We start from the raw sequence: 17,923 nt of genomic DNA on the forward strand, positions 1-17,923 counted from the left end.
CAATGAGTTAAACTGCAGGAATGTCTTAAAGACATAAAGACCTGGATGGCCGCTAACTTTCTGCTTCTTAATTCAGATAAAACTGAGGTTATTGTACTCGGCCCTGAAAATCTTAGAAATATGGTATCTAACCAGATTCTTCCTCTGGATGGCATTACCTTGGCCTCCAGTAACGCTGTGAGGAACCTTGGAGTCATTTTTGACCAGGACATGTCCTTCAATGCACATATTAAACAAATATGTAAGACTGCTTTCTTCCATTTGTGCATCATCTCTAAAGTTAGAAATATTGTCATGGCTACTGGACGGACTCACGCGCAGACAGTTCTTTCTTTCAGAACAAAAGGAGATTATTTATTTACAACAGGGATCACCTCAGTGCTATATATGTACAGTGAGTTGGGAGGGGGGGGGGGGGTCCAGGGCTCCAGGGAGAGAAGGGGGGGGGGGGAGGGAAATCCACACACGCTTCCTCTTCCACTCAGTCACCGCCACAGCTCCTCCGCACACACGCACTCCTCTTCGGCCGCACTCGCTCTGAAACTCCACACACGCTGCCACACCCAGGCAGGTCCCGTGATTTGGTCCAGAAGATGGATATCTACACACAGAATTCAACGTTAGTTCCACAGCAAAATACACACAGGGGATTCTTTTGATAATGCCGAGAGCATGAACTCAGGAGGTTCAACGTTCCAACGATGAGCTGCTCTGTGCCACTGCCTTAAATAGCAGCTGGGGAAATCAGCCAGATCAGCAGCAGGTGGACACAATCACACAGGTGCATGGGCCAAGAGCGAGAGCCTGTAACGAGCTCCACCCAGGCAGAGAGGAGGAGGAGGAGAGACAAAGAAAACAAAAAATCGGCCACGGCCATCTGTTATGGCCTATGGATCATTTGAATTTAAAGGGCTGTAAAGCGAGATACCACCGGGTGATCCGGGCTTTGGGCTTTGAGAAAACGTCCCCCTGCCCTGTGTTTGAGGCGTCCGTCTGCAGGATGAATGGGAGGGGAAAGTTAGGTGTGTGGAACAGTGGCTCCCCACAGAGAGCCTTTTTCACCTGCACATTTGCCACTCTGTCCACTGGACCAGATCTGGGGTGTCCTTTCAGGTGAGATCGGTCAAGGGCCTGATTGGGTCCGAAAACCGGAGAAGAACCGGAGATAGTAACCAGCCAACCCCAGAAACGTCTCACCTCCTTTTTAATCTTTGGGAGTAGGCAGGATGCAGTACCTGCTGTTTTCTACATCTGTGGACACACCTGTCCGTCTCTCAGTGGTACCCCAGATACTGTACCTCCCTCCATCCAACTGCACACTTCTTTGGGTTGGCCTCATGGATTTTAGAACCGTGGCCACCCGCTGCACATGCTCTGCCCAGGTGTCACTGTGGATGATCACGTCATCCAGGTAGGTGGCCACATATGCAACGTGTGGCTGCAGCACCTCATGAGGCGCTGGAAAGTGGCTGGGGCTCCGAACAAGCCAAAGTGTGACAAATGGTCAAACTTCAACCCGTACGAAGTGGAGAAGGCTGTCTTTTCCTTGGACTCTGGAGACAAGTGAATCTGCCAGTAACCATTAGTTAAATCCAGTGCAGTGAAAAATTAAGCTGTGCCTAACCAGTCCAGGAGCTCGTCCATCTGGAGCATGGGGTAGGCATAAAATCGTGACACTTCATTTAACTTGAGGTAGTCGACACAGAACCATTTAGACCCATCTTTCTTCATAACTAAAACTATGGGGCTACAGCAAGCACTGTGCAACTCTTCTATAACTCCCATTTTCAGCATTTCAGTCAATTCTTTCTGAACAATTTGTCACCTCAGGGCCCTGGGGAAGAAGAGTGGAGGTAAATGGATTAGTGTACGCTCTGCAGTGGCAGGCCCAGGAGGCTTCCTCCTCAGTGCTGGCACAGGAGGTGGTTACGGCTCACCACTCCCTCTGGCCAGGCAGCCAGGTGATTGTTCACAAGGGTAACCGTGGCTTCCAAGCTCACCGGTCTGTGGCAATGGAGCCAGCGCACTGTTTCCCTGGGCAGGCCATCCACAAACTGTTCTCGGACCACCATTGCCAGCACGCATCCGTTCCCCTCCAGTGTGATTACTTCACCTCCCTGGCACCATCCCACCACACCCCTGCGACATCCCGTCTTCCTTCTCTCACCCTAACCGGTCGCGGCAGTTGGCCGCCCCTCCCTGAGCCTGGATCTGCTGGAGGTTTTTCCCGGTCAAAAGGGAGTTTTTCCTTCCCACTGTCACCAAAGTGCTTGCTCATAGGGGGTCATATGATTGTTGGGTTTTTCTCTGTATATCTCTTATGTAGGCTCTACCTTACAATACGCCTTGATGCAACTGTTGTTGTGATTTGGCGCTGTATAAATTAAACCCCATTTAATTATCCAATCCTCTTATGTTCACGTCAGTGGAAAAATACAGGCACTTTGTTGGTAGCATTAATCAAATATTCAACCCAATACAAAAAAAAAACCCCAACCAAACCACACAATGATTCCTCACAAAATATTTAATAACAGAATAAAAAACCGGTTAAATACAAGCACTGTCGAATAATATGAAGCACTTCTTCCTTCACTATTCTATAATGTAACAATATGTAAATCCTACATGTCAGAGTTTACCTGCATCTTCACAATGAATACATCCATCTGAGGAAAGTTTGCATAACATATATTCTACCCTCTCTGTTGCTGAAAGACCAGCTGTGCTCAAGAGATGCAAGTCATTGGACATGTTGCATAAATTATTAATAAATGCATACGGTTGGATTATGGGATTTGAGACAGGCATTGCATAGGCTTTTCTAAAGGGATACATGCATACATATCATAGGACTGAGTAGAACAGTGCAGCAAGGAGCAATGCCACACAAGTTATTCTTGATTCAGCATACAATGCAACACACATGATAGAAACACGTATGCGTTGTGTTACTATGTAACTCGTATACTGTATGCGTGGTGCCAAATACAGCCAATCCAATTTTTAAGGCTTTGTAACTGGATGCCTTTACTTTTATGTAGTACATATTTTCTTAATTTTTGTGTAAAGCTGCTACATGAAGCAAATATATTGTTGATCACTCAAATAAGTGACAGAAGAAAAAAAAACAAATAAAAAACTCTGTCCATTGCTTTTGTTTAATCACCACTGATAAACCAGTGTGAACCACAGTGAAAGTTCAAACTTGACATTGTCAGGGGTGACACTGGGTTCATAGCATACCAGAAAAAGTAGGCCTTTGTGGCATGTGGCCCACATTTTTTTTCCAGGTTTCATAACCAAAAATATGTTATAAACACTAGATGACTCTGTACACACGGCGAGCCTCATATTGTAACCAGGTTCTTGTTGTAACCTTGATATGATAGCACATAAAGTAACAAATCACGAACTGAGATCAAGACTTTTCTATTGAAGTCAGAGGGGTATACAGTTTTACTGTTTAGTCAGGTTTCACCATTTATTTTTTAGAAATGTCAAATATGTTCAAAGTTGGACTAGAATGTACACTTTACACACTTCAGCAGTGCTTGCCACTTGATAAATGTAAATAAATTCTGAGAAATTACATAAAAATCTAAATCAGGAGAGAAGTGATTTCCAGCTCGATACGTCATTAAACATGAACACTTGGCCGGCAACAGGAATACCCATCAACCCTTTGGCACATTTTACTCTATTCTGACATCATCAGTGCACTGAGCTATAGACTCTTTTGTTCTTTATTACAAGCAACGCCCACTTCTTTGATCGACTGCAATGGCCTGCTCCCTCTCATTCTCAGTTATTTCAGATGCTGTCCTAAGAAACAGATAAGACAAATGGAACTAGATAAGCATAGCATGACCTGGAGACTTTTTAAGACAGTATTAAAGAGTCCATGTTCCTCCCCAGAAGTCAGAATACAAGGGCGGTCTAATCCAAACTACTGTATTTACTCCAACAGTGACCACATTTAGCTATTCTGCTTTTATGACAAATTAAGGGAATGCATTACTGTGAAAAGTGGCCATGACAGGTATCAGAGAGTCACCAGGAGCTTCTCCTTTACTCTTTACGTAGATGAGCAGAGCATCAGCATGATGATCAACACAGGAACTGTAGTCAGCTGCACTGATGATGTCACAACTTCAAAACACAAGCAAACAGTAAGCATATTGAAACGGAAAAAAAAAAAACCCAGACTGTCTGCAAATATAATAAAAATGTTCTAAGTGACGATAAAAGTCCTGGAGCTTCAGTGGACAAACCTCGAATTTGTTTACAGGGCTTTTTTTTTGTTAACTATAAAGGCTCTACTTTGAGCCTTTAATATTCCTGTTGACTCAACCTTTGGCAACCATCAGAAATAAAGCTTTTAAATTGCGACAAGGGTTTATTTGAGGAAATATGGTAAGATATTTGTCATTTAAAATGTATAAATGCCAAAGTACCGTGTCTAGCATTGCTGCTATAGTCTTTGGTTTCAGCCTTCTTGTTCAACAATTCTATGTATGAACTGTGACTTTGGCTTATCATGTTGTAATTTCTAAATCTCTCTTTGGTGGATTTAAATGGTCAAACTAAAACAATTCCAGTCAGCTGATAATCAGTCTCCAATCAAACAAGCACTGATCCACGTCTCCTCAAATTTTCAAAGTAAGAAAATTAGATTTATGTGAGTCTGGTAAAAATGATACTAAATGGAAAAAAAAATAAATAAAAGAATCGAACGAATCTAAAAGTCCCAAGCTCAAACTCAAAAGCATGTCAGGACTTGTATTTTATAGATGTTAAGCTTTCTCCTGTCTTCATAGACACTTCACATCTGTAAATGATAAGATTAAGAATGACTGATGTGCCAATTAATACTTCTAATGGTGATGGGCAGTTTTACACATGGTTAAGAGATCATGGTTTCATATAGTGAAAAAACCTTAGAAGACATTTAACCATGCAGTGCAGAATGCAAAATGTTGTTTGCATACACACGATGCTCTAGGTTGCACTATTCTTTTAGACTAGATCTGTCACAGAGAGATATGCACTGCAGACTTTAGACTGATCTGAAGTTTGGGTAGACCAGCTCTGTGGTTCTAGTACAGTTACATATGATCTTCAATCACAGGGGAATGCCGGGTCTTAGGTAATCAAGTCAACATTTCCTACATAATCCACAGCCCATCATAGAGTTTTCTGTTGTCAGGAAATCTCCTATGTGGGTGGAGGTCCTTCGTAGCGGAGCATGATGTTGAAGGATCGGGCAAAGTTGTTAGAGAGAGAGCAGCTATTGCCTTCATCCATGAGGGGCAGCAAGAAGGCCAGGAGCAGCAGAGCGAGGAAGAGGAGCCACAGAGGAAGAGCCAACCGACAAACCCGCTGCAGCAGTCCAGGTTTCTGCTGATGAAGAAGTAATACAGGGTTACTGGAACACATAGTTAATCAAACAAATGAATCCCCATTGACACATGTTAAAATGACCAACTATACAGCACTAAAAAGTGTGCTTGCTGCCCAGCACAAATAATGCTTCTGGCCTATTCTTAATTAATCCATTTGGAACTCTCAGAGCTTAAAGTTGGGTTACTTTGACTGAAAAAAGCAGTTGTAGCTAGTTGCTAATAGCAATGTCCCATGCAATTGCATTGCTGGTGCCTCTGTAATGGAGCAATAGCATGTCCAAGTCTACCCGTAAATTTTGGTGAAATTCTAATATTTCTTCTTTTTAACTTTGTTAGGCAGCACATTTGCAGTTCATGAATACTGCTTGCTAACCAAGCTACCCAAGGCTGCTAGCAATACTTGATAACAACACTGCACCATCAGTCATCATGCCTGGTTAAAAATAAACAAAAACAATATAAAAAAAAAAGTCGATATCACAGCAATCAAAACCATGTTTTATTCATCTCTACAGTGTTTTTATTAGCATCTATAACGTGAATGACAACAATGATATAGTTCTGTGATCATTCATCAGCTCTTAAAAAGAGAAAACCTGTTCAACAAGGAAATCTGCACCATTGCAAGCAGAAAGCAGAAGACAGCTCAGTCACACAGTCAGAAACAACACATACCAGAGCAAAATGACTCAGCTCAGGCCTCTGCCTCTTTTTTCTCAGACTTGTTATTCTGTGAATCATGTTTACCGCCTACATCCATCTTTCACCTTCTGAACACTGTATCACCAGCCTCACTGGTGGCAATGTGAAAACAACAAAACTGAGGTCTACACAGTGTAATACCAGGAAAAAGGCAGAAAAATATTTAAGATGCTTTGTATTGGTGTGTAGTACAAATAAAACTTCCCAAAATACACCATTGTTGTACTTCCTCACGTCAGATCTCTGTGCACTTTACTAATAACAATACATACAGATGGCTGAGGGACAAATTGATAGAAAACGCATTAATGAACTGGAATGAAGTCTTTGATAATGATGATGATTATGAGAATATGCACAATGCCTAATGAGCCACAATGGTTTTGTGTCGGGCATCATTGTGTTGTGTTTAGATTCACATTTTATGGTTTTTACTCAATGAAATATTTGTCAATGGAAAAATAGTGTATAGATTATGGTCACTAGTTACCATTTTTTCAACTTTCTGGAAAAAAACCAACCCTCAAATAACAGCAGCTCCTTCAGGACAATAACTGCAACTGAGTAAATGTAATAGCACTGCAGCTGTCTGAAAGGCTTTTCCAATATGTGGCTATTACTGTTAAAAAAGATATTTGGACGTTTCTTTGGTCCACTCTTCTTTACAATGTTGTAGCACTCCACCAACCAGGACTGTATTGTTGCCAGTGCTAAGCCACTCCCCAGTAAAAGACATATGACAGCCTATTTGTCAGAAGGACTCTCAAAGCACGAGAAACAAAATTCTCTGGTCTGATGAAACAAACATTGAACTCTTTGGCCTGAATGCCAAGCCCTCACCAACTCTAAAGAGCAGACCCCCTCCAACCCCCGACAGGGGCCTCAAACTTGCACAGGAGCTCAACAGCTTCTTTGCTTGATTTGAGACCACCCAACCCCCACTCCCCTTGCCCCCCACCTCCCCCTTCTCCCTCCAGAAGCATGAGGTCAGGAGGTGACTGAGAGCAGTGAACCCCAGGAGAGCTGCTGGCCCTGACAGCATCCCAGGAGCTGTGGTTAAAGCCTGCACGGACCAACCGGCAGGGGTCCTCACCAGGCTGTTCTACTTCTCCCTGACTCATGCTCGGGGCTGCGTTCTCAGACTCCTACTGTATGCCCTGTACACATATGACTGTACACCAACCCACCCAACCAATGTCATATCAACAAATATGCCGGTGACCACTGTGGTTGGGCTCATCTCTCATGGAGATGAGAGAGGGTACGGAGCAGATGAAGAGACCTTGTCCTGCTGGTGCTCAGAAAATAACCTGAAGCTGAATGTCCTCAACACAAAAGAACTCACAATGGACTTCAGGAGGTAAAAACAGGTCCACTCCACTCTCATTATAAATGGAAAACGAGTGGAATTTGTCTCCACCATCAGGTTTCTGGGCACCCACAACTCCACCAATCTCACCTGGACCCACAACAACAATGCCCTGGTAAAAAAGGCCCAGCAGCAGCTGCACTTCCTCCATGTCACGATGAACAATAACCTAGACCAGAAGCTGCTGCTGGCCTTCTATCGATCCTCAGTAGAGAGCGTTTTCTCCTAATTTCTGGGTGTTTGGTATGCAGAGGCCATAACTAACAACACAAAGGCTGTGTAGAGGGTAATTAACAGTGCCCCCCCCCCCAAAAAAAAATCATAGACTGCCCTCTGCTGACCCCTGGAGGCCATTGTATGATTCTCCTGTCTCAGGAAAACCAGGGCTAAAGTTGACATCTTGCATCCTGCCCACCACCTGTTTGACCCGCTGCCCTCTGGTTGGCACCTCATGTCAATCAAGTCCCACACCTCCAGACTCACAAACGGCTTCTTCCCCTGGGCTATTTGGCTGTTACTAAACACTATCCCCTGACTCCCCACCCCCGCCTATTCACCTCACAAATCTGAGCCATGGTTAAGAGTAACCCCCATCACTCTGGCCGCTCACACATGGACTAAGTCTGTTCTTTGCACTACTTCCAAGCACTTTGCAACTTTTCTCTAATGTGTGCTTCTCTCTCTCTTTTGTATATTTCCCTCTCGATTGTATATATTTCTACTATTTGCTATTTATTCCAGCTGTCTACTATTTATTTTATTCCAACAGAGCTGGTTTGGGGCACCCACAATTTCGTTATACATGTACAATGACAATAAAGGGCTATTCTATTCTAGTCTATTCTATTGATCAGTGGCCACTGACCACTAATCAATGATCACTAATCAATGGTCATGAGAACTGGATGATCTTGGATTGTCTAAGAATTTCATCTCTGCTTTCCACAGATGATGTGGTTCTGTCGGCTTCATCGGGTCGTGACCTCCAGCTCGCACTGGAGTGGTTCCCCGTTGAGTGTGAAGCGGCAGAAATGTGAATCAGCAAGTCTGAGGCCATGATCCTCAGCCAGAAAAGGGTCAGAGACGAGTTGCTGCCCAAAGTAGAGAGTATACCCCGTTTTTGTTTACAAGTGAGGCAGCAGGAGATTGAGAGGTAGATCACAGTAGAGATGGTTCGGGCATCTGACAAGGATGCCTCCTGGTGAGGCGTTCTGGGCATGTCCCACTGGGAGGAGGCCCCGGGCAGACCCGGGACACACTGGACAGATTATATCTCACGCTGGCCTGGGCTTCTCTGCTCAGGGTGCTGCTCCCACGACCCAGCCCCAGATAGGCAGAAGGAGAAGGATAGATGGATGGATGGACTTTTGCACAATATACGATTTTAAATAATTATAACAAATAAAAATATTAAGTTGCAACTAAACGGAAAAGAATATAGGCCATTATCATAATTCAGAAAGAAACCAGAAAACAAAACAGCCTAAATGAAAGTTCTACCAGTCTCAGAGAAAATCTCCACCTTTGCAGGAAGTTTGTGCACGATTAAATAATTTTTCTTTAATTTTCTTTTAAATTGTAGCTGTCCAAGAGAGTCCAGGCTTTGTTGATGAATAAAGGTGGTCATTTATATTGCCACATATGCTGTTTTTTCATGTATATTTTAGTGAATATCCTTGCAAAATATAAACAAAAGCGGGTTACTCAAAAGCTTTGCACAGTACTCTCAATACAGTATATTCTAACAATGGCATTTCTGATTTCTATGACCTCTAAGCCAAAAATAAAAACATCCCTGAAATATTTCATATATTCACAACATTTTTTGAAATGATTTATGTTAGAAAAACAAACAAAAACAAACAAAATTCAAAATCAACAAAGTTAACTTTTTGTGACCAAGTAATATATCACATGATGCGCTCACCTGAACTGTTTTTTATACCCCAGCCTTAACAGTTACTTGATTTCAGCACAAAAATGTTGTTTTCTTGATTTAGTAACAAATCTTCATAATCACATTTTTCGTTTTAATCAGTTGTTAAATCTATTTAGAACAATTTACATGTACAAGCTGGAGTAGGTAGCCCACAGACTGTGATATTTTAATCTTCCAAGACTTCAACCAACTCTGTAACTAAAGTGAAAGAAATATTTTTTGACCGAGGATGCTTGTAGTTGTCATTTGAACATATCTGAACTCTGCTCTTACCTTTCGAGCTGGTGCTGCAATGGCTGCATCCTCCTGAGTGGCTGAGACTCTCTGCAGAGAAAAAAAACCTGCCCGTTATTTTACAGTGTTTTACCAGACTGTGCGCTGTGACCTTTAGGATTATATGTTTTTATTTATATAAATGTTTTTATATAAACAGCCGTGTCTCAATACCTAGAGAACGTTGTTAAAATGCGTAACTTTAACATCATTACACAGTCCAGTGAAAAAGTAAGGGGACAAATCTCTTGTATGTCACATAAGTTAAGAAACCATCATAAAGACAGCAATAAATGTGAGACTAGCAAAGAACAGCAATAACAGATTGTTTAAAATCAAACAACTACATTTGGGCCCCGGATACCTGCTGTATGTATGCAGAAACCAGTCTGTTACTTTTTACCTCACCTTTCTCCTGTTATATGAAATATACTTTGTTTTTGTTTACAAGATGGATGGATGCATAGTTAACACCATAAGATCCACATAGATTCCATCACAGGGAAAACACAAACATGCAAATGTTTCTAATTTGTTAACTAGATATGTCGAGTGTGATTCGGTTTGCAGACCTGAGTAATAAGTTTGCCCCAAGTGCTCTCACAACACATTACTGGTCCTCTTTGCTCTTTCTGGCTTGCCATGGTATGGCGCTTGCAAATCATTCTTACGCTGATGGATGCATCAGCATATTTGGCATGCAGACTAGAGCAGACAGGGGATTGTACCACTAACCTTCTGATTAATAGGCGACCTGCTCTACCGCCTGAGCTACAGCCACCTAGGTGAAGCCTCATCAATACACATCAATTAGACTTTTTCATTCTTACAGCAGAAGCCAAGAAAAATAGTTTCCTGCTAGTTTTGTCTCTATAATGTTCAGAAGTCAGCGGTCCTCTCACCTTGGAACTGATCCTGTTCCTCACATCTCCGACATCCTTGAGCTTAGACTTGTAAAGCATCCAGCGGTAGCGGAGGTCCTCCAGGCCGGCCTCTTCTTTTGGTCCAGTACCAGCCTCACTGCTCTGGCTATCCTGGATCAACAGCTGAAACTGCTTCTGACCCCAGGACAGGTCAGCTCTCAGAGACTGCAACAGGACACAGATTTGACTCACAGAACTAGTTTTAATAAATTAAACAGTACAGGCTTTTCCTGGTGTTTGGATTGCTACTTCTGAGGCGAAATGCAAGATTTAGAACAACAAAACTCAAATTTTAACCACAAGAGGTCAGTATAACAGTGTCTTTTAACTTGCTCTGCAGGCTGATCATTAAAAAAATCTGACTACAATCACTATGCAAAATAATCACTTTGACACGTGAACAATTGTTATGCAAGATTATACAAAGTTCTAAAACCATAGCCACTCAGCAGATGAAAAAAACCACGAGGTCTGGCTCAAGGTGAACCAGAGGTTCTGTTAGAGCTTCATTGTTATGGTAAATGTGGGTCTTCAGGCAAAACTGTTGCTGACATGTGGAATTCTTTCCCACAGTATCAGAGAGTGCAGTACTTTGAAAACATGCTGTAAAGATTCTGACTCTTGCATGGATAAAGAATGTGGGAGGACTGGTATTCACCCTGATGCAGGAAACTAGTATGGTTACTCCATTTTTTTCCTGTGACATGGCTTATACTGTTTTCTACATGGTCTAATCTACTCGTGTATTTACATATCAGGTTCCTTATTACAGCCTTACACACTATGATATGTCTATGCAGACATAAAAGAGTGTTGACACAAACAATAACATTGATGTGAAAGGCTCTTCTTTGCATTTTCAAACACTGGCTGGAAAACATCTGAGCTACACATGGGTACGGTGTTGTACCCATGAGAGCTTCTCAAGAGAAACAACTGGAACCTTAATAAGTGAAATATGACGCCCTTAACAACCGGCTCTAGTAATAACTGACTGATAGCTAATATACCAGCAATAAATAACAGGCTTTAACACCCTCAGATTTAATGATGTAGTTCTAAGCGATATTCATTGTCAGCCTAATGTAGCACATCCCTCTCCTTTAATATCAGTTTCAGTCTGCATAATGTGCAGTCATTAGAAAACAAAACTTGTTTTTGTAATGACAACATTATTTACCATAATAACCAATCAGCCTCAATCAATCAGACTTGGCCCCTGCCTTTCCCTGCACTGTCACAAGGTACCGGATCCCTGCAGGGCTGTATTCTCTGCCTCCTACTGTACACCTATGACTGTACACCAACGATGGGTGGGTCATCGCTGATGGAGATGAGACAGCGTACAGAGCCGAGGTACAGAGTTAGTCCCGCTGGTGCGCAAGAAATATTAAATTATAATAACACACTGGACAATGTGAAGAGCAGTTTCAGCAACAGGTTCCTTTAACCTGGCTGCCTGAGGAAAGCTACAGGAGGTCATTCCTTCCCGCTGCTATCGGACTGCTGAATTCATCCACTTGGGTCAGATCCACACATGTGGAACAGAATGAATCACACCTCAATGCACCCTGTCGCTTTTGTAGACCGCAACATATATTTGCACACATACTTGTCCTTTTATATTTATAAGTATATTTATATTTACTCCTCTATCTCAATAGTCTTCTTAATACTTATCAATATCTGGTTCTACGTTTCGTTTTATATGAGTGCTTGACGTTTGTTGCTATGACAACTCAGTTTCCCTCTGGGATTAATAAAGTCTGATTCTGATTCTGAAGTTGCAGTGTGTTGGGCTATCCATGTACTCACATCAGTTTTTAAAGCTGGAGGTCTGTCACTGAGGACTGAAGGCAGATTTGGATGTTGGGACTGTAGACATGTACTCTGGACTGAGCTTCTCTGTTTGCACAGTTTTCCAGTCACGCTCTTTATCTTCAGTAACATTTCAGAGAGGATTTTCTTGTGTACTTAAAGCAGGACGCTGCTGCATGAACTAACCTGCAGTTGTTTTAACCTTTATTTAAAAATTTTCAGCTATGTCTCTTATTTCTTCATTGTTAACTTTACCGTGATTGTCACTGAATAGTTTGTGCGGTGGACAGTAAATGCTTATCCAGCTTTTCACCCCTTCCGCCTGTGAAAGCCTTCTTACAACAGATGTGTGTAGTAGGTTATGCACATCTTAAGAGGTTTATTTACTGCTGTTGCCGACTGCACTGACACAAACAACATCCAGAAATTCAAATATCCAGACCGAATGTTTTCAAAATGCAAAACATTTCACTAAAAGTTAACATTCTGCACTGACCAATTTTTATTACTAGATTGCTAGTTTTTGCAAGTTTCTGAATGGGCCTCATTACTGTGATACAGCTGTGACAATCACCAGGAGACATGACGGTAATTTCAGCAAAATCAATATTGACTGAATGAAGCATGTGAAGAATGTGGACACAGCACCACAAATCTGAATAGAAATGTGACATCTGAAAAATATGAACACTATGATCTACTGCGAGTTGGTCTGTGACAACAACATTTGCAACAGTGTGTGTAATAACACTGTGTTACAGCACAGTTTCAGAGATACCGGCTCTCAAAACAAATAATCAAAGTATCAAAAATATAGTCACAATAAAAAAATCAATAAATAATGAACTGGTTATTCAGAAAAATCCACTGTAGATGTGTTTTCTGATACCAACACATCTACAGTCTGCAGAGTTTATTATACTAGATTATTTAGATATGAAGCCCTGCTGTTCTCCTTCCAACAGCTTCATTCTCTCTTGTTGACAAAATCCTCCGTCTAGCTAGATGTGCTGCATCAGAGAGATTTTGTTCTGAAGCTCAAACAGTCTGTGCTACCTTTTCCAACATCATACCAGTAAAATTGTAGTCTGTGATTCATTGGCTACGTTGTAAAAGGTGTAAACACATGTATGTTAGCATTTTAGACCTATAACTGCAGTGTGTGTCTTCACAGTCCCACCATAACAATAAACAATTGCAGCCAGGCATACATTATGCAAATTAGGGCAAATCTCAGATGGATATGAGAGAAATCTTTTTTTTCTTAAACAAAAATATCACAATACAAGGATTCATCGATTAATTCATCAGTTTTTTTGCTTCAGTGCTTCATTTAACACGAGGCTGTGTAGAGCGTAGTTTCTCCCTCCTATTTAAGAGGTTTCCATGATGACAGAGTATAGACAATTTTATTTTACGCTTGAACATGTTTTTAAAGTGCTGAACACACATAAAATATTTCCCTTAACTTCTGATTGGGCAAGACCTCAATTTGGGTAGCCTTAGCTAAATCCAGCCTAACCGGTGACCACCACCTGTCCTGGCATCTTTCTGCAACAAAAATGTCCTGACTGTTTGCACATTCACAAGCTCACCTTGAGTGTATCCTGCTTGAGTCTGACATCTTTGGCGCTGTGTGCTGCTCCTTTGGAGCTGAGAATCTCAGAGAGGAGTTCATTCTGTTTGAACAGCCAAGAATCAAACTCCTTCCTCCTGGATTCATGGTGTCCTTGGCTCCCCTGGAAAACCCCAAACAAGTAATGAAACATTTACATGCACACTAAAACACCTTAGTTAAAACACCAAGTGAAAAATGAAAACCATTTAAAACCCAGATTAGTGATTTAATAAAATTTTAAAAATCTATTTTATATTAACACACAAACTTGAACTTATTTTATATGTAGAAAATGCATTTTCAGATTGCCAAAAAGTCTCTCAGTTTTAGTGTTCCAGAGTATGAAAGTATGCTACCAAAGTATTTTAAAGTGTATAAGTTGCGTCTTTGTTGCCAAGCATATTGGGCCTTAGAGTAAATGTAAAAAAATTGAAACAATTCATTGATTTGTAGATCTCAGAAACCTATATTTTATTCACCTTAGAACATAGAAGACATGTCAAATGTTTATTAAAAATATTAGCATATTTTGAATGTGAGGGCAGCAACATGAAACTCAAAAAATACCGGCAACCGCCAGCGCTACCCCTCAGCATCGTAGTCGACACACCTATGGTATTAGTTATTAAATTCACAAGGTCTTCAGAAAACATGACGTCTGACCTCAAGGTTGAGGACAATGAGATTCAAACTTGCCTGAGATTTTTAGCAGCTGCACCTATGACCTTATATCAACATAAAACATTTGGCGCACAATGAAATATAAAATATGAGGAGGAGGAAGACCCTGGACTGCTGAGCAGCTAAAATCCTCTATGAGACAAGAATGGGATAATTTTCCTCTCCCACAAGTTCAACAGTTGCATATGGACTATTGGTAAAAGAAAAAGGAACACCACACAACTTCTTTGAGATGTGTTGTGGGCAACAAATTCAAAATGTTCTTTTCTTAAAATTAGTACACTTTCTCATTTCAGATGTTTGATATGTCTTCTATGGGTTTCTGAGGTCTGCAAATCACTGACTTCTGTTTTTATTTACATTTTACAAAGCAGCCCAAATTTTTTGGTGTATCAGTGATTGTACTGGTGGTTCAGAGAAGCATTTTCTTTCCCATGATAGAGGCAAACCCAAAACAACCAGTTAGTGGCTTCAATTGTGGGAGGACTGAATAATGTGTTTCACACATAAACCCTTTTTGGAATTGGTTTATAAAAGTCAATGATGTTGTGTGTTTATTGTTTGTATTAGATCAGTTTGCATTGACGGTTTTGGTTATTTAGTTATGGAACATCCATCCATCCATCCTCTGCTTATCCTTGTCAGAGTTGTGGAGGGCTGGAGCCTATCCTAGCTTTCTTAGGCTGAGAGGCAGGGTACACCCCTGGACAGTTTGCCAGTCTGCCGCAGGGCCAGTTATGGAGCATCTAGTGCTCCATAACTGATATAGTGCACTGATACTTGGGCACTATAGTAGCATACAAAACATAACAGTAACTTATGCAGGAAGTTGCTGTAAGTTAGCTTGGTAGAAAATAACAAAATCCTGCACAACAGTACCATTGAGTATTGAACTGGTGTTGCTGATGCTTTCTTGGCTGAGGGTCTTTTGATCTCTCCCACTCCTCCTCCTCCTGAGATGAGGCATCCCCCTGCTTCTGTGCTGTCATCTCCAGAGCTAATCATTGGCGGCTGAGGATAGCTGGCCTGTGTAAATAATACTGCTTCCTCTCCGTCTTCTGCCAAGACACTGCTGTTACCTCCTATTGGCTTGTCATTGGAGACTCCCTGCTCATGGCCAGAGAAATCTACTTCATCTGTTTTGAAGGTCAGTGCACTTCCCTTGACTTTACTTGATGAAATAGGATTTTCAACATCTGGTTCAGCCAATATGTGGTAACCTCGTTGGCCCTGGTTCCACCCTTCCTGGCCAGTCATTAATGCCTCCTCCCTCCCTATCATTGCCTCCGACTTTCCTCCAAGTGCATGCATAGAGCCAGACGTCTTGGCAAAGTCAGACTCTCTCTGCTCTTTGGAACTGTTCAACAACCTGAAAGACAAAGAAATCCAGGTTTCATGCTGTCGTAACTCGTCAGTGGTACCAGTGGACAGAAACTTTCATGTCAAACCTCAGTGCCTACTTTAAACACAAAACCTGATTTCTTGGTTGTTTTGATATATATTAAAAAACAACATTTAGGAAACAGATCTGTCAGAGTGAGCCAAACCTAACTGTTTGCCATCCTTTTCTCAAAATTTATGCAGCGGGGACGGTCTTTCGTAGTTTAGAGAGACTAAATCTAATATAAGACACTGAAAGCATTTAGAGCATTAAGAAACAAAAAACACAACAAAAAATAAGCAGCAAATATTTGAGTAGACATCTACAGCCAGCTAAGACGGAGAAACAAAAGCTACAGACACTGGTGTCATCAGTTACTAAACAAATAACCATGCTGTCTTTGTACTCTTTTAGGTAAACTGAGGGTTTAGAGACATTTCTGCAAACAGCCAGCCTTGATAGGACGGGTTTGTTGAAACACATTTATAATTAAAAAATGTGTCTATGAAGGACTCAAGCAGCAGCTAGTGCTGCTAAGATGTGTCCTTTTGGTATAGACAAGGCCAGAGCGATAAAGGAAAACAAGCTAGGAGCAGTATTGTGATAATACCACACACTGTGTTAGTACCACACACTAAGCTAGGCTGAAAAAAGGAACTGCTGTGTGCTTTTCTTGTACCTGTGCAGATTCAGACTCATTTCGTACAGGGCCAACCAAGAGTCTTTTAGGCGCTTCATGTCTCCAAGAATATGGACCTGCCCCTCCTCAGAAGTCTTCTTTAAAACTCCCTGACCCTGAATATCCACCTGCTGCAGCTGGAGCTCCTTCTCTGGGAACTCTCCCAGTGCTCTCTGTGGAAAAAGGGAAAGAAATACTTATACATAGCGGACAAACTAGACAAAATATATTTTTGTCTTAGCACTAAAGCCACAGTATCTTCTTTTATTCCACTTGCTTCAGTGATGCATGTCTCATTTTTATCAGTGATACAAAGTCAAATAAAATACCAATGTATTCCATCCATATTCCATATTGCTACTCTGCTCATGAGTAAAGCTTTGTCCACATTGGTAGCGATTTCCTCATTGCACATCTCTTACAGCAGAGCTCGTTAACAATTGGACATTCTAGCTCCCAGCTGCCCAAGTAACCCTCTAATGCATTTACTATCAGACCACAGTCTTTCTATGGTATCTGGTTGTTGGGTTGCTGTGAATCACTTCCTTTGTGGATGCAGCTGAAACGCACTCCCATTACCACTGGGACCACCGTTACCTTCACCCTCCACATCTTCTCTAGCTCTTCTCTGAGCTCTTAGTAATTCTCAAGCTTCTTATGTTCCTTCTTCCTGATATTGCCGTCATTCGGTATTGCTACATTTATCACTACGGCCATCTTCTTCTGCTTGTCTACCACTATGTCCAGTTGGTTAGCCGTCACCAGTTTGTCCGTCTGTATCTGGAAGTCCCACAGGATCTTAGCTCGGTCATTCTCCACCACCCTAGTGCGCGTCTCCCATTTGGACCTCGGGACTCGGCACAGATGTTTCTTCTCACTTGGTTATGGCGTTCCATGTACGGTATGCCCTGCCTGCTAGCATCTTACACCCTGCTGTTATGTGCTGGATTGTCTCAGGGGCATCTTTACACAGCCTGCACCTGGGGTCTTGCCTGGTGTTGTAGACTCCACCCTCTAAGGATCTTGTACTCAGAGCTTGTTCTTGTGCTGCCGTGATTAGTGCCTCTGTGCTGTCTTTCAGTCCAGCTTTATCCAAACACTGGTAGGATTTATGGATGCCACCTTCCTCTATCTG

At 41.8% G+C, this 17,923-nt stretch overlaps 1 protein-coding gene across 2 annotated transcripts in view; it reads right to left on the minus strand.

The window, feature by feature from the left end:
* Positions 1–2,512: 2,512 nt before the first annotated feature.
* Positions 2,513–17,923, minus strand: part of syne3 (spectrin repeat containing, nuclear envelope family member 3) — a 54,896-nt gene continuing 39,485 nt past the window's right edge. Inside the window, exons 13-18 of one of the 2 annotated variants that reach the window (XM_086274798.1) lie at positions 16,789–16,961; positions 15,608–16,097; positions 14,025–14,168; positions 10,591–10,776; positions 9,689–9,739; positions 2,513–5,400 (exon numbers count right to left, since the gene is read on the minus strand). In XM_086274798.1, coding sequence (XP_086130924.1) covers positions 5,218–5,400; positions 9,689–9,739; positions 10,591–10,776; positions 14,025–14,168; positions 15,608–16,097; positions 16,789–16,961 — 1,227 coding nt within the window. In that variant the 3' untranslated portion in view covers positions 2,513–5,217. Of the gene's footprint in view, positions 5,404–9,688; positions 9,740–10,590; positions 10,777–14,024; positions 14,169–15,607; positions 16,098–16,788; positions 16,962–17,923 lie in introns of both variants that reach the window. The other variant, XM_086274797.1, reaches the window with a different exon arrangement.

The sequence above is a fragment of the Aulonocara sp. 'chitande type north' Nkhata Bay genome, linkage group LG19 (genome assembly GCF_057382095.1).
Source record: "Aulonocara sp. 'chitande type north' Nkhata Bay isolate Kocher_YH1m ecotype deep benthic linkage group LG19, A_spYH_male_GT1.1, whole genome shotgun sequence".
NCBI classification, from domain to species: domain Eukaryota; kingdom Metazoa; phylum Chordata; class Actinopteri; order Cichliformes; family Cichlidae; genus Aulonocara; species Aulonocara sp. 'chitande type north' Nkhata Bay.